This window comes from Canis lupus, chromosome 6, assembly GCF_048164855.1.
Source record: "Canis lupus baileyi chromosome 6, mCanLup2.hap1, whole genome shotgun sequence".
NCBI classification, from domain to species: Eukaryota; Metazoa; Chordata; class Mammalia; order Carnivora; family Canidae; genus Canis; species Canis lupus.
Window position 1 is genome coordinate 1,511,284 of NC_132843.1, and position 26,811 is coordinate 1,538,094.

At 55.1% G+C, this 26,811-nt stretch overlaps 1 protein-coding gene and 1 long non-coding RNA gene across 9 annotated transcripts in view; one reads left to right on the forward strand and one right to left on the reverse strand.

The window, feature by feature from the left end:
- The window catches only part of CTIF (cap binding complex dependent translation initiation factor), a 281,791-nt gene that overhangs the window by 174,735 nt on the left and 80,245 nt on the right, over positions 1-26,811 (forward strand). For 5 of the 7 annotated variants that reach the window (XM_072828536.1, XM_072828542.1, XM_072828540.1 and 2 more), the window contains 2 exons: positions 15,581-16,073; positions 18,695-18,994. In XM_072828536.1, coding sequence (XP_072684637.1) covers positions 15,581-16,073; positions 18,695-18,994 — 793 coding nt within the window. The remainder of the gene's footprint in view (positions 1-15,580; positions 16,074-18,694; positions 18,995-26,811) is intronic. The other 2 variants (XM_072828539.1, XM_072828541.1) reach the window with 1 other exon arrangement.
- Positions 588-9,385, reverse strand: LOC140634880 (uncharacterized). 2 transcript variants are annotated; one of them, XR_012032207.1, is made up of 3 exons: positions 9,213-9,385; positions 1,366-1,442; positions 588-1,270 (listed from the first exon to the last, which is right to left on the reverse strand). It is a non-coding gene; the product is annotated as an uncharacterized lncRNA (long non-coding RNA). The 2 variants fall into 2 exon arrangements; XR_012032206.1 differs by lacking the exon at positions 9,213-9,385 and having other exon boundaries at positions 1,366-2,840.

Sequence of the window (26,811 nt, forward strand, 5' to 3'; positions counted from 1 at the left end):
AAAGGAAAAAACAAGGAAATTACAAAAACCAAGCGGATGATTTTTATTTTAAACAAACGTGAAATTCACGAATCCCAAACGTTGGGGCCACGAGATCAGTCTTTGCCTTTTGTTTCTTTTTCTGCCTTGTATAGTCAAACGCGAGCCTCCATGTTAGCGGGTCTCTGGTGCCAAAGCCACAATGTGATGGTAGGATGTCATCTTGAAACGTCTTTGTAGGAAGTCGTGCTTTTGTCTTCATAGCTCATTGATAATGAATGAAGGAGAAAGGCATCACTTGGTAAGTGAGGAAAGGTCACGTTTTGCCTTTATTCGCGTATGTTCTTATTAAACGTGAACCTTATACTTTACTCCCAATAACAAACAAAGACCATGTTTTAAGGGGCATCTGGGTGGCGCCGTCCGTGAGCAACCAACTCCTGGTTTGGGCTCGGGTCGTGATCTCGGGGTTGTGAGATCGGGTCCCATGGCGGGGGCTCCGCGCTCAGCACAGAGTCTACTTGAGATTCTCCCTCTCCCTCTACCCCTCCCACTGTGCACGCGTGCTCGATCTCTCTTTCTCTCTCTCTCTCTCTCTCTCTCTCTCAAATCTTTCTCGAAAACACGATTTGCATAAAATAACAAAATACCCTCTAAGCTCCTAAGGATATTAGCAACGTGAAATATTCCCATGAGACAAGTTCTCAAAGCTAAAGAGCTGAGGAAGGCTGCAGCGACTCCACTGAACTGCCTCAGTTCCCACGGGTGTGAAAAATAAGAAACATAAAAATATAACCTTTTCCCCCACTCGCTGAGGGACTAGATCTCCTGGTGGGTGATCTCCAGGCCCACCCGGAGCAACAGAGCCTTGCTTTGAGCAGCTTGATGCTGCAAGTTCATCCAAAAGGGCAGATGCACGTGTTGATGATGGTTTGTGGAGTGCCCTGGGGTTAGGAGTTGGGCTGCCCAGCACACCATGCCCAGATGCCCGGCTGCACTTGGCAATCCCTCTGGGTCCCCAGGACAAACGTGCAGGGCGCTCTGCCGTCACCTGGGCCGGGCCGTCCCTATGGTGAGGAGGGGGGCCCCACGGCTCTGTCTGCTGCTGCGGAGGGGTCTCTGCGGCCAGATTCAGGGGCTTTCATGTTACTTCCCAGGCTTGTTACAGATGAAACCCACTGAAGACGAATCGCCACCATCTGTTAGCCGCGTCTCATGATTGTTCTAGAATGCCCTCTAACCAGCTCCTGCTCCTGGTTTGAAAACGTCGGCCTTGACAATGTTTCTGACTCTGAAAGGTGGCAAGAATCATACAAAGAACTGTCATTATACCACAGGGGCTTCCCCCCTCCACCGCCCACCCCCAGATACCTAGTTTTTCCTGACCTGTGGGAGAGCAAGTTGCCTGACTACAGCTGGGCACATCATAGGGCGTTGCTTTATGAAGACATTTCTTTCTGTCTCTGCAGGACAATAATAAGAATCAGGATATCAGCATAGACTGGATGCTGTTACCCACAGGCCTTGGTCGTTCTTCTCCAATGATCCTAGATCCTGGGTTACTTTCCATCATCGTGTCTCTTTAAGTGTCTTTTTTTTTTTTTTTTAATATAGGGACGGTTCCTAAGTCTTTGAGTTTTGTGACATTGATTTAAAAAAAAAAAAAAAAAGACCAGTTATTTTTGTAGAAGGTCCCTCATGTGGGATTTCTCTGGTACCTCCTCAGGTTCCAGGCACGTGAGTGATGGTGTGTCCTTCTCAGGGCAGGAGACCAGAGGACTCGGGCTGTCCTGTCGCCCATAACCCGTGGTGTTAACTTTGATTGCTGGGTTAAAGGCAGTGTCTGCCCAGCTTCCCCACTGTGAAATTACGGGTTTTCCCTTTGTCATTAAGCAGGGGTTGTGGGGAGATAGTTGGAGACTGTGCCAATATTCTGTTTTCCCTCAAACTTTCATCCACTGGCCTCCAGTGATGATTCTTGCCTGAAACAATTATCATTGTGATGTTTGCCAAATGATTTCCTAATTCCATCATTCTTCCTCACTTTACTGGTTGACTTCTGTGGTCGGGGTGGGGGGAGTCTCTGATTGATTTTTAAACTCACTACTCTGGGGCTCCTGGGGGCTCAGTTGGTTAAGCGTCTGCCTTGGGCTCCGGTCATGATCCCCATGTTCCGTGGTCAAGCCCCGCATAGGGGTCCCTGTGCCACGTTGAGTCTGCTTCTCCCTCTCCCTCTACATACACTCTCTCTCTCTCTCTCTCTCAAATAAATAAATAGAATCTTTTTTTAAAAAATAAACAAAAAACAGACTTGCTACTCTAAACCTCAAGATGCCCTGCCTTTGGGAGCTAGGGGAGGTCAGGCCTCATCAGCCACCTGGCTGTCCTGCATGTGTGAACCCAATGCCGGTGGAGAGGTGTTTAATGTGAAAGCCGTCAGCACCCAGTTACCAATACCTAGTGCTCTGGAACATTCTGGCCCAAGAACCCATCTGTGGGGCAGCTGTGTCCTCGCCCAGCTGGCGGTGGTTGGGGACCGTGTCTAGCGGCCCTCCCTGTCCCATAAGTTCTGACTTGTCAGTCCTTCCGGCCCCATAGCTGAGAACTGGGGCTGGAGCGAGGCCCTCCTCTGGGGACCTCCATGGCACACCCCACACTCCGTCTCCTTCCAGGACAGAGAGACAGCCCTTCGGGGACAGAGCAGACCCTGGGTAACAAGGTGTGAGGGAGGACGAGGCCCCAGGAGGGCGGCCTGGGGAGTGGGGCAGGTGGTCCCGCCAGGAGTGTCCCCCACCCAGAGCCCTGTGCAGCCCTGCTTCTTGTGGGAGAGCACCTCCCCCCACCTTTCTCACCTCCCTGCACCTCCCTGTACCTCCCTGCACCTTCCCTACCTCCCTCCACCTCCCTGCACCTCTCTCTACCTCCCTGCACCTCCCTGTACCTCCCTGCACCTTCCCCACCTCCCTCCACCTCCCTCCACCTTCCCCACCTCCCTGCACCTTTCCCACCTCCCTCCACCTCCCTGCACCTCCCTCTACCTCCCTGCACCTCCCTGTACCTCCCTGCACCTCCCTCCACCTCCCTCTACCTACTTCCACCTCCCTGTACCTTTCCCACCTCCCTCCACCTTCCCAACCTCCCTGCACCTCCCTGCACCTTCCCCACCTCCCTTCACCTCCCTCCCTGGGCCCCCTCCTAGGGTGGGCTGAGGCAGAGTGGGGGCGGGGGGCAGGAAGGACAGCCAGCAAGGTCTATCACCCAGCCCTGTGGACCTGCCTCTCCGCTCAGCGTCTCTCCTGTGTGTCCCAGTCCCACTCGATTGATAAAACAAATGAGGGGTGGGGAGGTGTGACTTGCGTGAGACTACCTAGATAGGTGTGGGTGAAATCAGAGGACGCCCAGTGGGCCCTGTTCCCAGCCTGTGTGTCGCTGCATCATGCTGCCTCCCCAAGTGAGGACTCCTGATACCCAGGGGGCCTCCTGGAGGAGGTGCTGAGGGCAGAACAGGCAGCTTAGGGAGAGGAGGTCTCCACAGCTATTGGTCAGTGATTGGACACTTCCTGTGAGGGGGAGCTCACTAAATCTCCAGGCAGCCCCTGTCACTGTGGGGCAGCTTTCCGCGCAAGGAAGTGTGTCCGTTAGGAGTGCTCAGGCCATGTCCCTGGGCTTCTGTCCCCCGTGGTTCAGAAAGGCTCAGCAGTTGCTCACACCTGAGGTTTAGAAAGTCTTAGGAGACCCTCTGTGCCTCCCCCTCCCTCTGTCCCACCTACTGCAGTTCGAGGGCTGTTTCACGGCCCCCGTGGATGTGGAGAAGTGGCCCTGATGGACGACTGGTTCCTGAGTGTGCTCCAAAATCGGCACATGGGGTGACCGAGGGCCTGTGGGGCCAGCTGTGGTGGGTGCTGACAGCCAGGCGCTCACCGGGGAGTAAACGAGCCATTGGAGGTGGCCTCTCAGCCTGCAGGTCCCCCGTCAGGCAGTATTTCTCTTGGGAGGTGACCGTGTGAGTATTTGGTAGTCAAGAAGTCCATCCTGCAAGGTCAGTTCGGGGATGAGTCCTTAGAGCCAGAATTGGCGAAAAAGCCAGAGGCTGGACATCTTAGGGCTCCTGACACTTGGCATGGCGCACATCCTCGGCTCTCCCACCTGCGCCACGATGTGCTCACCTTCATCCCCTCCTCCAAGTACCTGACGGATTCCTGCTGTGCTTGGCAAACCCACAGCATGTGGTCCTCCCCAGCAAACACCAATATATGCCCTCTACACCCTCGGCTCCTTTACAACTCCGAGCACCCAGGCGAGGGGGACTCTGTGCCCACCTTACACATGAAGCACAGGCCCAGAGAGGTGAAGGTACTTGCCCCGTGCTGTGCAGCCGTGAGCAGAGCCAGGATCTGAACCCGGGCATCTGGCTCCCTGGTCCACACTTTGAACAACAGCAACAGGTTGCCTCTTGGGAAATGCCCCGAGAGTCTGCGTTGAGCGCTGTCCGTGGCCAGGCTGTGAGGGGCCGTGAAAGAGGGGGCACAGGGTACCAGCCCACACCCCTCGCTGGGCCTCCTCTGCTCGTCCGGAGCAGTGGGCAGGAGCCAGCAAACTCTGCAGCCTCCAAAAGGGTGGCTGGGGCAGGTTCTGCTTCCCGGCGCGGCGTCCTGGGCCCAGCCTGTTTGGCGGCAGGTAGTTAGAGCCGGACGCCTGGAGGGCGCGGTTGGGGCTCGACCAGCGTTCCTGCCTGACATGCCAGCCTCTGAGGGCACGCCCAGGGTCCACAGGCCCGCCTGCAGGACGCAGGGGCGCGGGCCTTCTGCTGGAAACTCTCCGCCGGGACAGCCGCGTGCTCTTCCCATGACATCACGCTGCCTACGAGCATCTGAGGCCAAGGATTCTTGGAATGCCTGATTCACGCTGGAACAAAAATAATACCTCGCATTTATAATGTGCTTTTTGTTCTCCAAATGCTCTCCTGGCCTTGATGGTGCTGAAATTTCTGACCAGCCTGGTGACCCGGGCAGGAATGCAGAGGAGGTGGGGTTTGAGGATTCCCATTCTGCAGGTGGGAACAGTGAGCCCTGAGGAGTCCGGGCTGAGCAGGGCTGGCCAAGGGCCCTGGATTCCCGGGGTGTTGGCAGCAGCACCTCAGCAATGCCTGTGCAGTTGAGTGAGACTCGGGGCCCCTGCGGCTATCCCCCAGGGAAAGCCACTTCTCTGTGGCTTTCTGGGCTGCCCCAAGATGGAAGAAGGTGGCAAGAGCCTGCAGCTCCTGCTTCCCTCCCCGGGCACAGCCATGAAGTGGGCTCCATGGTCCCCACCCCGGAATGGGCAGACCGGTGGGGGAAAGGACTGTTCCCAGCTCGCATGGAAACCCGAGGGCCACACGTGGCTTCTGTGGTTTTCCCCAGACGCGCTGGAGCCAAGGCTGGAAGCCGGATTTCCAAACCTCGACTCGGGCACCATCCAGAGCCCTCCCAGGCTCTCCCCTCCCACGGGCCTCAGCTTCCCTGTTCCCAGTGGCCTTGGCTCGGCCTTTGGCCTCTGCTTCTGCGTATCTAGCCTGTGTCCGCCTTGTGCCGCCAGCCCTCCATCCCTCCCCGCTCTGGCCTTGGCCAACACTGGAGAGCCTCTGGATTTGCATTTGGATTTCAGGGGCTCAGCAGGGACTCAGGCTGCCCCCGGCCCTCAGGACCCTCCATCAAGCCTCAAAACTGCGAGGCCAGAGAGCGTGGTCAGGGAGGGCACACATGCTGAGACCAGACCGCCTAGATTTATACCCAGGCTCTACCTCTTGTGAACCATGTAGCCTTGGACAGGTTCTTGCCTTCTCTGTGCCTCCTGACCTCTCTGTAAAAAGGGGTTAATGGTAGTGCCTCCCTCTTTGGGGGCAGCGGAAGTCCTGCCCAGTGCACAGCTGGTGCTTCATATGTGTTGGCATGTTTTTATTACCGTTACTCTGTGTCCTTGTCACCGCACCGTCCCCTGTGTCAGGGCGTCTGTGGGCAGCAAGGGCTGCGGTGGGTTCAACCTTCACCGGCCCATCCTGAAACTCTCAGTAGTGTTGGAACGAGAGGCCTGCTTTGTCCTGTTGCACATGGTCCCACATGTTATGAGTCTGTCCTGCGTCTGTGACCCGGCTGCCACAGAGCTGGTGCTACTCTCTGTTTCCTTTCCTTCATGACTCTTGTCCCTGGTTGCAGCCAAATAACCTGTTTCTGTGGTTTATGGATTAGCGACTGTCTCTGCACATGGAGCCTAAGTGCTACAGGGGCATAGCCGTGGGTCAGAGTCATCACCAAGCCCTCAGGCCATGGCATGCATGGGGCGGGGGGGGGGGGGGGCTTCCTGGAGGCATGCATGAGTGCCCAGCTCCAGCCAGACCCCGAGGGATGGACAGAGAGAGTTCCACCCCATCCGAAGGAAGGGGATACTTCCAAGGCCTGCAAGAAGAACACATGAGGCTGTGCAGGGGTGTAGACGGGGGATCAGGCCATAATGCCATCAAGAGTCAGAAGGACAGGGAAGAGGCCTTAGGGAGCTGGGGAAGGCTGCTGGGCAGGGCCTTGGGGCAATGATGGGATCAGGAGATGCATTTGGCTGCTCTTGGGGGACAGCACAACCATTGTCACCCATAGCCCCGGCTCCCCTGGTGTTCCAGGAGCTCTGCCCAGGGCGGGCAAGCCCACTGACACCTCTGATCACCCCACACTCACAGCACAATCTCAGAACATGTTTAATTCATGAGGTGATAGGACCCCCCGGGTGGTTCAGCAGTTGAGCCTCTGCCTTTGGCCCAGGGTGTGACCCCAGAGTCCTGGGATCGAGTCCCATATCGGGCTTCTGGCAGGGAGCCTGCTTCTCCCTCTGCCTGTGTCTCTGCCTCTCTGTGTATCTCATGAATAAATAAGACCTTTACAGAAAAATTAATGAAGCAGCCTTCCCTCCCATCATGGTTTGCTCATGCGTTCTATGATTGGAAGAGTCTCTTCTCTGCCTTTGGGGGCAGGGGGTAGAGGCACCACTCGGACCCTCTTGTTTCCACCCCAGAGCATCCCGTGGGCCACATAAAAGTCAGGTTTCCGGCTTTCGATCCGTGGCAGTGGCCAACCGGACTTCTGACGCAAACCTTTGCCTTGGCTGGCCAAGGCCTCAGTCCTGAATTATTTTCTTCCCAACTGTGCGCACAAGGAGAGTCCCACAGGTGTGGGAGCGGGGGAGCCCGGAGCCTGGCTGGCCGTCCGAGGCAGCGGGAGTGTTCCCGAAGCACACAGGCGCCGTCCTCCAGGGACCGCCAGAGGCCCGATGTGGGCACAGCCAGCCGACGCCGCCAGGATGTTGGCCCTTGTGACCACGGGGAATGTGGTTGCATGAGCTGCAGTGGCATCCCGGTTCTCTGAACAGTGGGAGGACCTCAAACAGGCACCTGCAAAATCCCGTCATCTCACATCTCGGGCAGTCCCTGAGCGTGGAGACTGATGGACTCCTGGAACAGGTCTCATCACTAGCTACTTGGGCAACCTCTCTGAACCGTGGCTCAGTCACCTGTGCCACTGTCACATACGGTCACTCCACAAGCATCGCAGCCACCCCTGAGACGGGGCCACACAGCTGGAGACAGACGCGGAGCCGCACGCCCGTGGGGGGCCTCGAAACAAACCCAGGGGATTTCCATCACCTCCTCCAGCCCCGAGCACACAGTAGGTGCTCAGTCAACACAGGCCACCAGGACCCTGTGCCTCTGCCAAGCCAGTGGCACGTTGCCCTGGGGTGGCTCCCCGAACCTCCCACTTTCCCTGCTGAAGCAAACAGGAGCAGGCGTGTGTGTGGCCAGGACCCTGGTTCCCAGGAGCCACCTGCCCACGCTGAGCTGGGCGGCCCGGAGCTGCCGAGGAGCCCCGGGGACACACAGCCTGTCACGCTCTGGCGCTGCCCCCGGGCTGGGGCGGGGAAGGTGGCACCCCGCACAGGGCGTGTGTAGGTGGGCAGGAGTAGAGGCGCCTCGGCTAGTAATGAGCAATCATCACTTTCTCTGACGGCAAGAAATATGAGCCCCTGCATAGTTTTAAAACCACTTGCCCTAGGAATTTTGCTTTCAGAAATTTTTAAGCAGACCTACAAATTATGTGGTAAAGTGTCCGACATGGAGAGAACCATAATAAGTCAGTGGCCCTCGGAATATCTCATTGGGAACAATTATGAAATAAAAAATGAACAGAGAGACGTTTGTCTGCATTCGGACTGCTGTTAGAATCATTTTTTTAAAACAAAATCTGAAGTTATTCTCCCTACACCCACCTCCCAAAATGCAGCTGTGGTGTGGGGAACTTTTCTTTTTCTTTCTTTCTTTTTTTTTTTTTAATAAAAGAGCGCAATCTTAGAGTGAAACAAGACATCTGATTTCAGAACCCAAAGAAGAAAGAATAAACTAAATGAGTGGAAAAAGCATGGAAAAAGCATACTGACAATTTCCACTCTCCAAAAAAAAAAAAAAAAACAACAAAATACAAAAAAACAAGGCATTATTTCCCTAACAGCAGGTGTTGCCAGTAGCACAAGTGGAATATTAATCTACTCTCCTGAGCCATTCCTCTCCCCTCTACCGCCAGCACCAAAGGAAACTTCCCTAGAGAGATTAGAGCATAATAAGCAGACAGGGAGATGGATTTTTGCCTTTTTGTTTTATTCTATCATCTATCTATCTATCTATCTATCTATCTATCTATCTATATTTTTGCTCGCGAGGCTGCAAAATGGCCTGTCTACTATGTTTCCAGAACCTGGCCCCACACATCCGTACATCAGAGACCAAGTGCTTCCTTGCCTGGCCACGGGAGCAACTCCTCCACAGCCAGGCCAAACCTAAACCCACAGGTTTCATGGTAAGCGGCCAGCTGGCCCCTAAAGAGAGGTATTGATGAAACCCAGGACCAACAAACACAGAGGAGAGAGGAGCTGGTTTTGGCTGGCGCAGCTGGCAACCGCTGACAAATATTTGTGAATGGCCAGAGCAGGGAAGCCTGGGTCTCCAAGGTGGGGGCCTGAGGCCCAGCTCCCCCCACCCCCCACCCCCCGTCTCCTTTGATGGCGAGGGCCCTCTCGGCCCTTCTGTCCTAAAGGGCTGGATCGGAGGGCAAACGGGAGGCAGTCAGGAGGTGGGTGCTGGGTGCTGAGACTCGCCAACAGGCTGGGCACACTCTGGAGAGCATGTGGGACATCACCTCATGGAGCCTCAGTTGACTTACTTGTAAAATGGGAAGAAAGCTCCTTGACCAGCCTGTACATGGAGACCGGTCCCAACAATCAGTGGCCCTGAAAGCTGATCCGAGCCTTGAGGAGGAAAGAAGAAAGGGAAAGAGAAAGGCTTCATGCCTGTTGCCTCCAATGGCAACTGGCTCTTCCATGCCGCCCCTCCCAAGGGATCACCCAGCCGTCCAGCACCCCCCCCCCCCCCGCCCCATCAACCCTCTTCCTTTTGACTCCGATATCTTGACTGCCCAGTTAGGAGGGGGCCCCTAAGGATGGACTCCCAGACCTCCACTCCTGCTTGTGGACAGCACTCCGTGTGTGCAAAGGGGCTGCCACCAGGCCAAATGGGTCTGAGCACACCCTGCCTCAGCGCCCGGCCACCTGGGCATTGTTGGTCATTGCTGGCTGGCTCCGAGGGCCAGCAAGAGCAGCAGAATGTCTGCAAGACCGAGCTGAATTCTTGCTGAGCCCTTGACCCCCAACCATGTAGAAATTCCCTCCTTCCTCCCCCAGGTGGAGAGAAGTTTTGTTTTGCTTTGTTTGGGGGAGGGAGGCGCCCCCCCACCCCCACACAAGAGGGAGGATGTTGGGCAGAGACAGGGAAATCCCTGATATAGCAAGTGGGAAGCCAGACAGTTCAAGACAAATGATGGGAAGGCCTTGGTCAGCCATCCTTTGGGGGCATTCCTTGAGCCATAGTTGCAAATTTTCTAAATAAGGATGGGAAAAGTCGTGAGAATCAAACATTATCTGCCAGGGAATTTCCAAGGTTCTTCTCTTAAAAATTACTCATACTCAGAACAAAGAGAACGGTAGGAGAAAGGGCAAATTATGAAAGTCATTGAAAACTAAAAGCAGGGGGAGGGTTCCGGTCTCCGTCGTGTGTGTACCCCGAGGAGCCGGAGGGCTGTGGAATTCCTCCTGGATCTCCCCATGGAGGTGGGTCTGTGCTTCGCAGGTGACTCGAGTCTCAGGCATCTGGACCTAGGTCTGGGCAGTGTGAAAGCCAGTTGGCGATCCTGGAAAGAAGCTGACCCAGTGACTCACTTGGCGGACGAGGCCCAGTGCTTCCTGGGCGCCTGTGCGCGTGATCCCTGCCCCGCACCGTGAATGCAAACTGACCATCTTCCAGAACTTACAGCCTTGGTCCCTTGATGGTCTCTGTTTTTAGGATGAATCCACTGGGCAATAAAATGGAGAGTTTTAGGCAGGCCAGCAGAGCCGAAGGGTGTTAGGTGGCAGGGCTGCCTCTTCCACGCAGGTGTCAGGGCAGCATGGCTCTTTGCACCAGCGATGCACGTCAGACCCAATGAGATGGAACCTGGACACCCAACGATGAGAACTACCACGCAGGCCTCACGAGAAGGACCCAGGGCACATCCCGGCAGCCTGGCTCAGTTCAACGCACCAGGCTTCTGCGGATGTTTCTACAATGACTCTGAAGTTGTTAAAATAAATACAGACAACTAGGAACCCTGAACATTCTATATAACAGCAAACACAAGAGGACTCCGAAAGCCGGAGAGAAGCAGGCGGGCTGGAGACCGCGGCACCCGAGGAATGACACAGTGGTAACTTGCTGCAGTTTTCTGGCCGGCTGCGCAGACCCCAGGCTTGGAGCTAAGGAAGCCAGCAATCCAGAAACGCCGCTCGGCCGAGGGAGACCAAACAGCCCCGACGAACTCGTGCCATGTAGCCAAAGGGCCGGGAAAGAAGGACCTGCTGCTTCACAAGGCAGAAAACTCTTGGATGAGGCAAAGCTCCCAGAAAAAAGATAAATAAAAAAGCAGGCTCGGGCCTGACCCACACAAGCAAAGGCCAAGGAAGGAGCCAAAAGTTCACACTCACCAGGCTGGGAGGGGGTGTCCAAGGCTCCAGCAGGGTGGTGTCAGAGAGGCTGAGTGAGGAGCGGGCACGCGCTCCTGTGGGGTCGAGCACTGCCCCCATGTCTGTGGAGGCTGCCCGGGGAGCCTAGAATCCCACTGCCACCCCCAGGGTCAAGGCTCCCTGCTCCCGGTGATGTCAGGAGGGGCCACGTGGGGAGGAGCAGTGTGTACCCTTCCGCCCCTGCCAGGGAGGCGTCAGTGTGGAGGCCCAGAATCCTCCCTGCTCACCAGCAAAGAGGAGCCGCTCGGGGTGTCAGAGAAGGCCCAGGAGGGGACCCAACCTCTACTCCGAGCCGTGGCAGCCCTCTCCGCTCCTGGGGCAAGGTCCGAGGAAGCCAGCTCAAACAGTTCCAAGGCTCTGGACTTAAGTCCACACTCACATAACATAATACCCAGAATGTCCAGGTTTCAACCAAAAATCTCTTAGTCATGTTGACACCCAGAAAGATCTTGACGGAATGAAAAAACACAATCGATCCCAATACCCAGATGACAGAAATGTTAGAATTATCAGACAAAAGACTGTAAAGCAGCCAGCATAAAAATGCCGCGCGAAGAACAATTAGGAACATGCTTGACACAAAGGAAACGTTAGGCCTTGGCAAAGAAATAGAAGCTATAACAAAATTACCAACTGGAACTTAATAGTTGCAAACTCAATGCATGGGCTCAAGGGCAGTAGGGACAGGGAAGAACCAGCACCGTGCAAGCAAGGCAAATGATCCGATCTGAGCCACACCGAGAAAATGGGCAGAAAAAGGGCAAAGTGAACAAGCTTCTGGGACCTGGGAATCCGTAGCCTCTCTAACATCCGTGTTCTCAGAATCCATTCGGTAGAAGGAGGGAAAGGATGGGTTTGGAGTTACCCAGAGAAATAATGACTACAAGCAGCTTGTGCATTGCTGGTGGGAATATAACCTCTCTGGAAAATAGTTCAACAGTTTGGGCTTTTTTTTTTTTTTTTTTCTCTAAATAAGCGACTACCCTGGAGCGCCTGGGTGGCTCAGTTGGTTGAACAGCAGACTCCTGGTTTCAGCTCAGGTCATAATCTCGGAGTTGGAGAGGCTCCACACTCAGCTAGGAGTCTGCTTGGATTCTCTCGCTCCCTCTACCCATCCTCCTGCACATGCTCACTCTCTCTCTCTCAAATAAAATCTTAAAAAAAAGATTATTATTATATTTATTTATTTATTTATGAGAGACACAAAGAGAGAGGCAGAGACACAGGCAGAGAGAGAAGCAGGCTCCCTGCAGGGAGCCCAATGTGAGACTCGATCCCAGGACCCCAGGATCACGCCCTGAGCTGCAGGCAAACACTCTACCGCTGAGCCACCCAGGTGCCCCTAAATAAAATCTTTTGTAAATTTTTCCAAAAAATAAGCAACTACCCTGTGACCCAGCAATGGCACCCCCCAGAGAAATGAAAACTTATGTGCACATGAAAACCTACACACAAATGTGCCTAGCAGCTTTGTAAATGGGAGCCAATACCTGGAAACAACCCAGATGCCTTGCAGCGGGTAAACACTTAAACTCACAGATGCGTCCACAAGGGAACACAGCTCAGCCATAAAAAGGAGCAAACTATGGAACATGCAAACCACATCCTCCCCCCCAAACTGGGATGGGATGCCTCTCCAGGGAATGATGCTGAGTGAAAAAGCCAATCCCCCCAGGCTGCATACTGTGTGATTCCATTTATATAACTTTCTAGAGCTGACAAATTGTAGAAATGAAGACTGGATTAGTTATGGCCTGGGGGGCTCAAGAGGAGGGGCTAGAAGGGGAATGGACACCTCTACAGGGGCAACAGAAAGGCATCCTAGGAGCCATGGGAAGGTTCTGTACCCTAGTCAATGTCAAGATCCCATTATGATCTTGTACCTCAGTCCTGCAAGATATTACTGTGGAGGAAACCAGGTACAGGATGCAAAAGATCTGTGTTATTTCTTAACAAATGCATGTGAATCTGTAATTGTCTCATAATAAAAAGTTCAGAAAAACAAATCCCTGTCCGGGGCACCTGGATGGCTCAGTTGGTAAGCATCAGACTCGATCTCCGCTCAGGTCATGACCTCAAATCATGAGATCCAGCCCCCTGCGGGGCTCTGTGCTAGACGTGGAGACTGCGTGAAAGCTCGTGCACTCTCTCTCTCTCTGCCCCTCCACCACTAAAAAAGAAAAAGAAGTTCACGTTCACTTAGAAAACACAAATTTAAAAAAAAGAAAAATCTTCATCCCATCCCAGAGATAACCACCATTAGTATTTTGGTGTGTCTGCTTCCATATTTTTCTATGCACATAAATATTTACCTTGAAAAATAGCACCATGCTACACATTCTACAACACATGTTTTCTTCCATCAACAGAGTGAAGTCTTTTTTTTTAATATTTTATTTATTTATTTGAGACAGAGAGAGAGGGAGAGAGAGAAAAGAGAGAGAGAGAGCATGAGCAGGGGGGAGGGGCAAAGGGAGAGGCCTGCTCCCTGAGGAGCAGGGAGCCCGACTTGGGGCTCCATCCCGGGACCCCAGGTTCATGACCTGAGCCAAAAGCAGACTCTTAGCCGACTGAGTCACCCAGGTGCCCCAATCAGAGTGAAGTCTCATCCTGTGTTCTTAATGTTCGACATTCAGTTTCCCGCAGTTAAACAGTGCCGTGGTGAGCGTCCTTGTACCTACATCCCTTTTTTGTTTTTTTGATTATTTCCTTTGGATAAATTGCCACAAGTGGAATTACAAGTTCCAGTGGTTTACACATTCTAAAGGCTCTTATGACAAATCGTCAAATTCCCTCCAGAAACACACTGATTTCTGCTTCTAAGATACAGTGCGTTGTTGTTACCATTTGTGTGGAAACAAAAGGCTATACTCCTGTCTCTCACTTAACAACTTTAATTACCACCTGAAAACCCTGCCAGTAGGGAAAGCTTTTCAATGGAAAAAAAAAAAAGTTTTCATTCATTTTAATGGGAAAGTGGTATGTTTAACCTCAACCCCAGATGCCTCCAGATTTTCAGATACAAAATATCGGGTGATCGTCGTTCAAACAGTTTACATAAAAGTGGGCTTAAAGTAAATTAATACCTTTTTGTACAGAAAATGCGTTGCAATGAAGGTCTGTTGTGCCCATCGAAGAGATGGGTCACAGACGAGGGTCATTCTTTAGAAGGTAGTCTTCTTTCTGCAAGCTTGCTTTACTGACGATGCGACGTCAGTTGAGGGGCTCGCAGTCGTCCTGTTCTACTTTTTCACTTCCCATAAAGTCATGACATGGAAAACACTGGAAGGGTATACATGCAAGGACATCCGGAGACGGAAGCAGCCTTGGTACACAGACTGGAGGGTCCCCAGGATGCCCCCTCCCATCCCTTGCTTGCCTTCAGTGCACACATCAAAACGTTTGGGGTTCATCCCATGTGCACACCTCAGTTTTGTTCCACGTGATATTATCTACCTTAGCAAATAGTGTGTCCAGTAGATCAGCGAGTCAAGTGTCACTTTTGTATGAGTTGGCTCCGACTCCCGACTCCCGTAACAAAATAACCGATGACAGGGTTGGCTAAACAACGGAAATTTTGTTTCTGAGAATTCTAGAGCTGAAAGTCCAAAGTCAAGGTAGCTGCAGGATTAGTTTCTTCTGAGGCATCTCTCCCTTGTAGATGGCTGTCTTCTTGCCACATCCTCACATGGTCTTTCTTCTGTATGCCTGCAACCCTGGTGTCTGTGTCTACATTTCCTCTTGTTGTAAGGATGCCACCAGTCAGATTGGATTGGTGCCCACCGTCGTGGCCTAAGGGATTAATTTAATCCCCTCTTTAAAGACCCAATCTTCAAATCCAGTCACATTCTGAGGTCGTAGGGATTGGGGCTTCAACATATGAATTGAAGGGGACGGGGACGCAAAATTCAGCCCATAACAACCTCTCCTTGCGTATTTTGTCGGTGGGCTTAGGGGGTGGAAATGTCAATATACCCCCAAAAATGGTTGCTTAACAAATGATAGAACTTTACAAGAGCCATTATGGTGAAAATTCATTAATAGGATATTTGTTACCAGAAGCAGGTCTGAGTGTACATCTTTGCTGGAACATGTGCCTGGAATATGTTTGGAAGATGCCCCCACAAGGGTAACCATTGCTTCCAGAGTAGCTGCAGGGTGGCTGTGGCCCAAGTCAGAAGGATCTACTCCTCTAGGGCTCGTTTTAACTCTGCTCCCCACACATGTGCTGACGTGTGTTCCAATAAGGGAATAAAATAATACTTTAACGCAAGGACCCATTTGAAGCCCTCTGTAATCCCAGGGACCTGCTGTATCTGCAGGCCCTACAGAGCCTGGCACAGAGGAGGTGCTCAGTAAGGGAGCTGAAGGAATGAACGGATGAACGACTGACTCAGTGAACCGCTCTCCTAGCGCTTCGCCCCGGGGACCCTGAGCAGTCCTCCCAGTGACCCTGTCTCTCTCCTTTGGTTTGCAGACGGCAGCAGAGACCTCCAGGAGGGAACAAGTCCCAGCAGCACAGTGACCACCAGCCGGGCAGTGCCAAACACAACAGGGACCACCAGAAATCCTACCAGGGGGGCTCGGTGCCCCACTCCTCAGGAAGGCCCACCCATCACGGCTACAGCCAGAACCGGCGCTGGCACCATAGCAACATGAAGCACCCACCGGGCGACAAGGGGGAGGCAGGCGCCCACCGCAATGCCAAAGAGACCGTGACCATGGAGAGCCCCAAACTTGAGGACGCCCTGGGGGACACCGGGCACGGCGGCCTTGAGCCCCCCCGCAGCCCTGATGCCCCCACCCCAGGGGCTCCTGAAAGGCTGCCCCCGCAGCAGCCAGGGGGTCCGGAGGCTGAGACAAAGCGTAAAGACAGTATTATTCCCGAGCGCATCGGGGAGCGGCCCAAAATTACCCTGCTCCAGTCTTCCAAAGACAGGCTGCGGCGAAGGCTGAAAGAAAAGGTACCGGTAATTGAATTTTTGTTGTTCTCTTGCACCAGGGAGGACGGCACGAGGTAGGCACTTCGGTGGGTGGGCTCGGGTTTGAGGTGGCCTATCACTGCTGGAGGGACACTCGGCCACTCAGCGGCAGGCCCTGGCCAGCTCTGCGTGAACCCCTCGAGCACCTCCCATGGCTTTCTAGATCCCACGGGAGGCCCAGGTGGGCACCAGCCTCAGCCTGAGAGGGAAGTAGGGAGGCAGGTGCATATGCCAGAGGACGATGGGACGGGTGTGGGGAAGGCCTGGCTCTCTCTCCAGTCTTCTGTGCGGTCAGACACTCACTGCCCTGGTAGTGCAAACGGGGCATTTGGGGGAACCTCAGAATTGATACAAGGTGGACCAATGCTTCTCCCCCAGGTAAGTGCCAGCCTGCTGCGGTCCCCGCCCGGGTGGAGAGGGCAAAGGTGAGTCAGGAAGAGTGCAGCAGACCTCAGCTTTGTGTGGTTCTCCTCCTTCATCAGTCTGCAGCCAAGGAAGGGCCTAAGGGACAATACTGGAGGAAGCCTTCACCCCTGGCATCCCGCAGGTGCCGCCCTGCACTGGTGCAGCCCTGAGAGTGGGGACCTTCTTAAATGTTGCCTACCCCTGCCCCGAGCCTCTCTCTCTTCACTTTACCCCTGGCCCTGGCTCCCAGAGTTGGCCTGGCTCGCTGATTCTGGAGGATATGTCCTTGTGCCTCTAGCCAAGGGATGGGGCTCTGTCACTGGCAGCATCAAATCCACTCTCTTACCCTGAGGAACCATTCCCGAGAAAGGCCGATTTGTCCCCAGACCTCCCCAGAGTCCTCCTTCTGGGGCTTCTGCAGAGCTCGAAGCTCTGGGCATCTCCCCGGCCCCTCTCAACTGCCTGCCCTCTTCTACCTTTTGCCCGAGAAGCCAGGCCCAGTCCACACTCAGGCAGGACAAGGCAGGTCAGGCCTCTCCCCCAGCCAGGGCTTGAAGCGGAGATGCTGCTCCTGGCATCTTCATGGCCCTGAGCTCCCACCACACTGCTCCCTGTGGGGCAAGCAGCTGTGAGGTCCAGGAGGAGAGCTTCGCTCATTTCCTTACTTTTCAAAGGTGTAGCCATTCCCGGCTGGTGGCCAGTATGTCCTGTTCTCCTGAAGACCTTCCAAGACCTATTCCCACAGCCTGGCCAGGGAAGGGAGGTTATTAATTACATTCCCTCCGTCTCTACTACATGTAGCTGTAGAGTCATGGAGGGGAAACAGCACAGGCTTTGGAGTGCAGCAAACCAGCTGGTGCTCATTCTGCCTTTGACTGGCTAGGTGAGCTTGGGCAAGTCACCTAACCTTTCTGAGCCCCAGGTGACTCATCTGTACACACCTTACAGACAAACCATGAAGATTCAATGCCATGACATGTGGAAAGGCCTCCTGAGTAGTGGTTATTTTATATGCAGACCGCTCTTCTGCCCTGGGGCTCAGATAGATGGAATATGTTTGGAAGATGCCCCCACAATGGTAACCCAGATAGATGGGCAAGGAGGGGATAGAACCCATACATGGGTTTCAGGGACTCTCCTTCGGGGAGCCCCCCTAGATTCCTAGGCCAGGAGGACATTGGTGTAGGTGGTGGCAGGGCTCAGGAAAAGCTGAGCCCTGCCACCAATCTCCTCATCTCACCAATCTCCTCATCTCACCAGTGAGTAAACTGAGGCCCAGAGAGTGAAACCACTGCCCACAGCCCTATGACTAGAAGCAGAAAGCAGGTTCTAGCACCCTGGTCTCTGCCTCCCAGCCTAGAGCTCTCCGTGTTGAGAACAGAGGGGCAAGCATGGGACCTCCCTTTGTATCCCTGACCCTGCCCTTCTGCCCTCATCTCATATGCCAACAGGTAGGGCCATTACATTCTTGGCCATCAATCTGTGGCATTTGAATAGATACTTTTGAGACCGTCAGATACCATTTTCTTCCTTCTCCAGCCTGGGTCTGACTCACTTGCCTTGAAACTTCTTAAAGGTGTCGAGTTTGTTGTTTGAAATTTCCTTCCTGGGAGTGGCAGTCGATTTAGTGGCACGTTGCAGAATTTCTTGGTGGATAGCATTTGTTCTGGAAGTCCAGCAGGGTCTCCATAGGGCACAAAACCAGGGCCACAATTGTCCTTGGACTATAGGAACCAGGAGTCTGGAAGATAAGATTTAGCCGATCCATGGACGCCTTTAACCAAGGTAGTGGGCATTCTGGATACTTCCCTCCTTCCTGCCCTCATTTTCCCTTAGACTCAGTATTTCATTTGTTATCTTATTTCATCTTGTACAAACCCCATTAAATCATTTCTAGCTTGAGGCATTTTATGGGTAAGTAGACAAACACAGCCAGTATATATGAATCCTGGGTAAGTGCTAGAGCTTGCAAGAAGGATCAGCCCCAGATGCTACGGGAGCCAAGAGAAAGGTCAGCAGAGGACCCTGGGGCTCGAGGGTCCCTGGTGGAGGTCAGCATTCCCAGAGGTGCCAGACCCCAGATTCAAGAAGGTAGGATTAGATCCGTTCTGGGGGCAGCAGCCCTCCCTCCACTGGTCCCCCGTCCCCCGCAGTAACCTCGGCTCCACTCAGGTGCGCCTCGGTCTGTCTCCCATGCCCCCCAGGACGAAGTGGCCGTGGAGACCACCAACCCTCAGCAGAACAAGATGGACAAGTTGATTGAGATCCTGAACAGCATGCGGAACAACAGCAGTGACGTGGACACCAAGCTCACCACCTTCATGGAGGAGGCCCAGAACTCGACCAACTCTGAGGAGATGCTGGGGGAGATCGTCCGGACCATCTACCAGAAGGCTGTGTCTGACCGCAGCTTCGCCTTCACGGCCGCCAAGCTGTGTGACAAGATGGCACTCTTCATGGTGGAGGGGACCAAGTTCCGGAGCCTGCTTCTCAACATGCTTCAGGTAGGCAGACACCACCTGCCGTGCCTCCCCTCCCCAGACCTCCCCCCGCCCCGCGCTGCGGGCTGTTACTAGAGAGAAGGCTGCGGATTCTGACCACGGGTGAACTTTCCCCAAGTTCCACCCCAGCTTGATTAATTATAGAAAATAAAGAGTCACTCGAGGGGCAAGGGGCGAGTGCCAGATAGGCGTGTGTTTGCGTTAGTGCTCCATGGTTACGACGGACCGGTTTAATTTTATAGGTGTTTCATGTTTAACCAGCCCCTCCCTCTTTCTATTTCCACGATAAGAGAGCTGACGCTTGGTCTTAACCAGTCTCTATGTTTGACCTCTCCGCGTCCCAGCAGACGTGAGCGTGCTGTGGACTTCTCTGCCCCCTCTTCTTCCTGCCCTGGACCACCACCCCCCCCCCCAGCCCCCGGAGGTGGTGTAACTGGTGCTTAGATGGCTGTGAGCAGAAAGCGTTTGATCTGGCTGCCGATACACTAAGCTTCCCGGGACCACTTTTGAGGCAGAGGGAAAGCCTCGAGATCAGAGACTGTCTCATTCCTTGGTGCCTTCTCACTCAGAATCCCTCCAGAGAGCTCAGTCCCAATTCCCCTCCGTTTCTTCCTCCGCGGGGCTGGCGTGCAGTGCTGGTTTCATCAGCATCGGCTGATGTGTCGTAGGTTCCGGTGTGGGCACTAGGCTGAGGCTGGCAGGCAGGCCCTGGTGCATCTCATGGGCTCGGGTCCAGTACCCACTCTTCTGTCTCAGGTCCTAGCAAGTGAACTGGCGGCGTCAGGGAGAGCCAGCAGGTGGCATGGCACGGCCACCACGCTGGGGGACCCTCGGCGGGGGAAAGTCGTTTCGACCCTGACTTTGTACCTGGGACTAGTTGAGATGTGAATTGGTTTCCAGGTCACGTAGGACAGGAGGCTGGGAGGTCAGACAGCAGAGTTGCAGGGCTGGAGGGGACCACCTGCAGGTCTGTCTGAACAAGCACAACAGTGTGATGGGTCACCCAAACCACAGCACTTCCGAGAGGTGCAGGGGCTGTCTCCATGATTATACCCAGACACCAGGCGCTCACCCAGGCACGCGGTCACCCTGGGCTCAACCACCTGATTCGACGTCTGCTGTCTCCTCCCCCGTCACAGGGAGGAGGGAGCCCCCTCTGTGTGCTGCCCATAGGGCTCTTCGCTGCTGTCCTCCCCTCTTGCTGGGGAGTCTGCTCATTGCAACCTGAGACCTCGCTGGCCAGCCCTGGCTATTTCTTTCCAGCTCCAGGCCCCGATCAGGTTCCCATTCCTGGATCGCCCACGCTCCCCTGGTGATGAATTCCCGCATTACCTGAGGGATTTGCACATCGGGCATGTTCCTCATGGGCCGGAATGTCCTGGGAGTGTGTGGAGGGCAGCGGCAGCAGGGAGCGGCCTGTCTGCCACGTACTGCCGGGCATGGGGAGTCAGGGAGGGATCGGCCTTCAGCTTTGGCTCTTGTTCTTTTTCAGAGAAGGGCCAGACTTGTAGACAATGGCTGCCAACCCCAAGCAATGTCACCGGAGCCGGTGGCGGAGGGACAGACAGGGTGTAGGGGCAAGTGCACCCAGCTGGGAAGGGTGCTGGCCATGGGTCCGCCCAGGTTCCTGCCCGGGTCAGGCATTTCGTCCAACGATCTATGGTCGGAGCAGCCTTGCCCACAGCGTCTGGCGGGGCGTCCGTCCTGGGACATGCTCAGCCACAGAGGGGTCCGTGGCATACCCGCCTGTCCATTGGCCGCAGGGCGGGCTGGCTGAGCACAGCAGGAAGGGAACGTGTGTGGCCCCGCTGGACTCAACGAGGCCTCTTTGTGTCCTCAGCTAATAATGTCGCATGGAAATAGCTTTGCCAAGAGACACAGTCTGGCAAACATGAGCGCGGGGCAAGAGCACTAACCTGAACGCCGGGAGATGGGGCTTCTTGACCTGGACGAGTAGTTGTCTGCTGGAGCTGGGCCTCAGGAGGGGCTGGGCTGGGCTGCAGGGCTCTCATTAGTGTCCCTCATGGGTTCCCGCTGCCAGAGATGAGTCAGGGGCCTGGAGGTCGGGCACGAGGGGCCCCATGGGAGCCCCTCCTCCCTCACTTTCTCTGAGTGCCGCTGCTGCAGAAGATGGTCCTGGATGCCCCTTGTCCTCAGAAACCCACCCCCCAACAGCCTGGCTCAGTGATACCTACGGCTTGTGCTTTGGGAGCTAGCCCAAAAGACCCGGCCCTCCGATGCCACCTTGTCTCTGGGGCAGAGGACAGCTGTTGGTCCCACATCTGCCATTTGCCTGGGTGGAAGATTAGTGGGTCAGATATTTAGAAATCTAGAACTCCCCAGTGAGCCCCACGCACCCCCTCTCCACCACCTGCAGCCCCGGCTTTCATATAGGCTGAGGAGAGAGACCCTTGAAGGCCCCGTGGGGAGGCTGGATGTGCTCCTGATGGGGAGGGAGTCAATTCTCTGGACACAAGGTCCAGAGGAAGCCAGCCCCGTGGGTCTGATTGGGCGTCCTCGGGACCTGCTGCTTCCCTCTGGCCCCGAGGAGGCGGCAGATGGAAGTCAGCTTCCCAGGCAGTATGATTCACGGCCATCCACCACCCCAGGCTCACAAGGTACAAGAAAAGAGGGAAGCGGATGTGGCTCATCAAACCCCACTTGCCTTCTCAATGCCCACGGGGGTGGCTTTTTTTCTTACTTGCCTTCATATTCTAGCAGACCTGGTTTTTATCCCTCTCCTGGCCCGGGCCGCGCCCACCCCAGGGCTCTTCCCTCCCTTTTCTCCCTCTGCAGTTCATACTTAGCTCCATCCTCCCCAGGCCCACTGCCATTCAGTGGCCTCAGAGATGCCCCTCGTGTGGCCAGACAGGCTGCTGCCTTGATGTCAGAGCCCCAGCCTGGGATGCTGGCTGCAGTGGGGCAAGGGTGTGACATGCCCTGTAAACACAGCTTTCAGCACAGGCTTTGGACCGTGCCCTCCTGGGCGGACTGCTTTCGCTGCCCAGGTTTCGGCTGTGGGGGCCAGCAGCATAGCAGGAGAGGGGCAGGCTCTGCTGTAGTGGACCCTTTGGCAGAGGCGTGTGAGCTGCCTCCAGGAGGACTGGGGTAGAGACCCTACAGGGTGACAAGCGGGGCCAAAGGGAGGTCAATGGACCTTCCACCTTTCCCAGCCAGACTCAGCATCGTCATCTCAAGGAGCCCCGGAACACCGCCCCCATAGGCCGTGACAGTGCCAGAGACCCTAGGCTCTCAGTGGACCCATCACCCACCCCAGACCTCAAAAGTGGTCTTTCGGTTTTGATGTTTCTTGTAAACATAAAATTTCTACTTAGTAAACAGACATTTCTCCAACGTCTGTTATGCGATAGGTCAGTGCTTCTCAGACTTGATTGTGCTTTCGAATCACAATTGTGGTATTTCACTTAAATGCAGGTCCTGGTTTGGTAGCTGCGAGCACACCCTGAGCTCTTCAGGTCTACCTAGGTCGAAGGTGATGCTGGTCCTATTGGCCCGGGGACCTTACACTTTGCAGTCACGAGGCGTTGTATTGGGTGGCTGATGGTCTGTGGGTGACGGGTCAGCTTCACAGTTGGGCCAACTGAGGCACTGTCTTCTATTGGTGTGATTGTCGGGTGTGGAGAATCCGGCCTGGGAACTCTGAGTTTCTGTAGGCCAGTGGTTCTCAGCCCAGGCGTCCATTAGAATCCCATAGAGAGGAGCTTTTAAAACACCGGTGCCGGGGTCCTGCGCCAGACCAGTCGCATTTGGTTCTCCGGGGACAGAATGGCCATCTTTCCGAAAGAACTCTGTGCCACCCCCTTCCCCCTGCCCAGGGATTCTGCTGTGTAGCTGGGTAAGCACCACTTGTTAGGAAGATACTCCAGAGATGCCCTGATTGGGCCACCATGGTCACTTAGGAAACAGCTGGTCCTGCCTGTCATCTGTGAGCCACTCAAAAAATCTGCACCAGGTACTGGACTCTTTGCTGAGTAATGTGGGGGACACGGAGCCTGAACTAGTGAGTGGACACCAGAAAGCAGGAGACATGGCAGCTGGGATGGTGCCTTCACCGCACCGGGCCTCGGGTTCCCGTCTGGACAGCGAGGAAGCTGTTCCGGGCTGTCCCAGGGGGCCCTTTCTCACACCCCTCGCCACCGCTCCAGGGGATTCCTCCTGGAGCCACGCCGCACTTCCCAGGCCGGAGCCCAGGGCTACCTCTCCTCACCAACGGCCCTGTTCCCCTCTGTCCTCGGCTTGTCTCCCCATGTCCTTTCCCTTGTTCTTGGCCTCGGACGTTTGTCGGAGCAGCTATCACATGTTTTAGGAAAAGGACCTCACTCTGAACCTACGTGGCTGGGGTATGCCAGAGGCCAGGCCGCCCAGTGGGGCCGAGGACGTGATCCGCTTCACTGCCTCGCATGTACCACTCTGCCCCCTCCCACCCAGCTCCCGGCCTTGCGTTTGCAGGGTCCCTCACCCACTGGAGTGTGCACACTGATATCCTCTGACCTCCAGGAGAATGTGGGTTGCCTGGGACCCCCGGGTTACAGAGGCCACCAAAACTCGGCCTCCATCCTCACAGGGAATTGCAATATGATGATGGGGTTGGGGTGGGAGGGGGAGGCTCCAGCTTCACGAGGCGGGGGAGAATGACTGTGCCTCTTTTTATGGGACCTTTGGAATGAGAGGAATTGGAGGCCTGAGCTCCCTCCGCCCCCCGCTGCTCTGTCACCACCCCAGGCCTCCCACTTGGGCTCCAGGAGGGCTCCTCTGCCAAGATATGGCTGGGTAGTACGAGTTCAAGCCCTCCTCTGTTGAAATGTGCATGCCCTGTTTAGCCAAGAGGTGTCTGCATCTGAGCTATGCAGAGCAAAGTATTATTAGAGCAAGCATCAGTATGTCTGGAACCGACCCCAGCTCTCCCTAGCAACCGTTGCCAACAACACATCCAACAGAAGGATGCGATACCTTTTTTGAAAAAAACAAAAAAGCAGAAAAACAAAAAAAAAATACTCCTCTCAACTCAAGTCGTAAACACAGCAGGGCTGTTGGGAAAAGAAACGCCGAGTCAGAATCTGGCGTGGGACCAGATTTCAAAATAAATTGCTCTCCACCAGCACCTTCTATAAGATGGTCTCTTAAAAACAAACAAAACAAAACAAAAAACTGGCTTCAAGCTAGAGGACAGATAAACTCTTGCCTTTCTGGCTGGGGTCACCAGGAAGCTCTGTGTTTGGGGCTTTGGATCCTCGGAAACTCCACTGGGTGGTGCCAGGGGCTGCATGGGGCTTCCGTGGGGTCTCTGGGAGTGATCTGAACTATGGGTTTTAGGCCCAGAAAGCACACTCAAGATTTCCTGGTCTGGCTGCCCCATCAGCAAATCAGAACCCTAAGACACATCTTCAGGGCTGTGTGACACATACACCTTCCTCCTGCCCCATTTCTCCCATCCTCTGTGCCCTGTCCTGGTCTCACATTTGCTACCTTGGGCACAGGCACTGGGCCATCCTTCTAATTGCTCTCATCAGTGAGAATGTCCTTCTCTCCTAGTTATCCCACAGGAAAATTAAGCTTGTTCCCCTTCACCTACATTCTGGAGTTCCTAATGCCCATCTTTTACAGGGAGAGGGGGGAAGAGGAGTGAACCCTTGGGGTCATCAGCAGCTCCAAATGTGAAGTCCCCGAGAGCAGGAGTTCTGGCTGCATTGGCCTCGGGACTTGGACGTCGTAGGTTCTCAGGAAATGCTTGTCAGGGAGGGACGGAGACCTCAGCCCTGGGGCCAAGCGCTCCCCCGTGTGTGTTGGGCTCCCCCCTTCCTGAGCCCTTCGTGTGTGAATGTCAGGACTCTCTCTGACCCGGGTCCCAGGACAAGAATCCTTCCCCATGTTTACAGATGAGAAAAGTGGCTCAAGAAAGCTGCAAGCCTTGCCCAAAGCCATGGGGTTGCACCCCACGCCCCAATGCCACCCCGCAGACATAGGGATAAGGGTCAGAAAGTTAGAAAGATCAGGAGTCTGTCTCATGAGGCTGTCCATGGAGATTCCAAAACCCACCCTTCTAGAATAATTCCACTGCACTTGCAGCAGCCTCTGAATCTGAGCTTTCTGGGCCAACGGGGGCTGAGGGTGTGTGAGGAAACCCCTTCCCATCTCTGCTGGCTCTATCCAGATGAACCCCAGAGCTGCAGTGCCCAGGGTTGGGTCCGGTTCTCACCCTCGCACCCTCTCTGCTCAGCCCTCCCTCGCTTCTGCACGCCCACTGGCTGAGCCGATGTGCACTCCAGGCATGTCAACTAATTTCGCTGTTGGCCCGAGCTGGGCATACCCAGAGATAGAAGCACATTGTTCTGTGCATTCCAGAGCCGAGTGAAGCCCTGGGCCGTACCCACCCCGAGTTCCCCTCCACTGGCTGCTAGAAATCACGAGGGGATAAAATGGAGAGCTCAGGGCAGTGCAGACCGCTCCCCATGGGCAGGCAGTGCATGGCCGTCGCAAAGACCCACACAAGGCCTTTCTTTCTTTAAAAAAAAAAATTAAAACAAGTTGCCCCACCCGCTGGCTGGGGTGTGAGCGCCCCTCGAGTGGCCCACACTGAAGCCCTCGCCCTGAGGCCGTGGGCCGGCACACACACGTGCCCCCAACGGGGGGTGGGGAGCACCAGCCAGTCTGCCTCACTGCCGTGGGAGACCGACTGTCACAGCCGCGTGGTGCCCCGGTCTGAGTCGCGCAGGTACTGCCACTGTACCGGGGTCGGGAGGGGAGCCGGCGCTTGGCCAGTACCAATAGTCCGCCCGACCCGACCCAGCAGGGACACGCTTACTGCCCACCCTGGCCTTGGAATGAGGGCCTCATGCCTCCTCTCCAATCCTCTCCCTCCCAACAGACCCGGGGCGCTGAGCCTCCGCTGCACACCTTGCACCATGGTGGAACCTGCCTGTGGGTCATCGTGGTGCACCTGCCCCCCCACGGCCTTCTCCCCATGTGTGCGGGTGGGGAGCATGACTCAGAGGCCCCAGGTTCCTCAGGTTGTTCGACACGGGGTAGGGTGCTGAGGGCGGCGGCGTTGGCAGGTGGGGACACGGTGGCTTTCAAAAGCGCTATATGGCACTTTGGAAGGCTGGGTGGGACAGAAGCGGCCCGTGACTTGAACGGGAAAAAGGCATTTTGAATTTTTCATCGGAAGATCAGAGGAAAGAAATGATGATAGACTCAGTAAGTCACAGAAGGAGCCCAGGGCAGCAGCTTGCCCGCTAGGATTTTCCCGTCGGAGGCTGCATCCCCTGGAGATTTGGGAGCAAAGACTGTGTTCCTGTCCTCCCTGTGTCCCCCCACCCTGCCAACATGCAGCAGGTCCTGGGCAAGCATCAGGTGGTTGATTCCGGGAGCCTCCGTCCAGTGGGGACAAAGGAGTGTGGGTGTCTGCGGAAGGAATGGTTCAGTGTCCTGCTCCTGCCCATCTCTGGGCCTGCAGAGCTTTACCTGAGTCAGAAGTAGTTTCGCCGTCACCCGTGTCCCTTGCCAGGCCGTGTCCCCCTCCCTGCATGCCCTCACCCCCCGTCCTGGCTTCAGTTCCCTGCTCAGTCCCCTGATAGAACCGAGCTGGGCGCTTCCCTGTCTGAGGCTGCCGTGCCCAGGCAGGCCCTGTAGATAAGTGGGTTATAGGAGAAGGCCAGCTCGTGTGTCCGGGGCCCCAGAGGGTCACCCCTGGCTGGCGAGCAGCTCCCCCCCAGCACCTCCTCCTCCCCCCTTCCCGGAGCCAGGCCAGCCAGAGCCGGATCCTCCCTGCGGTGCAGCGCAGCGAGTGGCCAGCCCCCAGC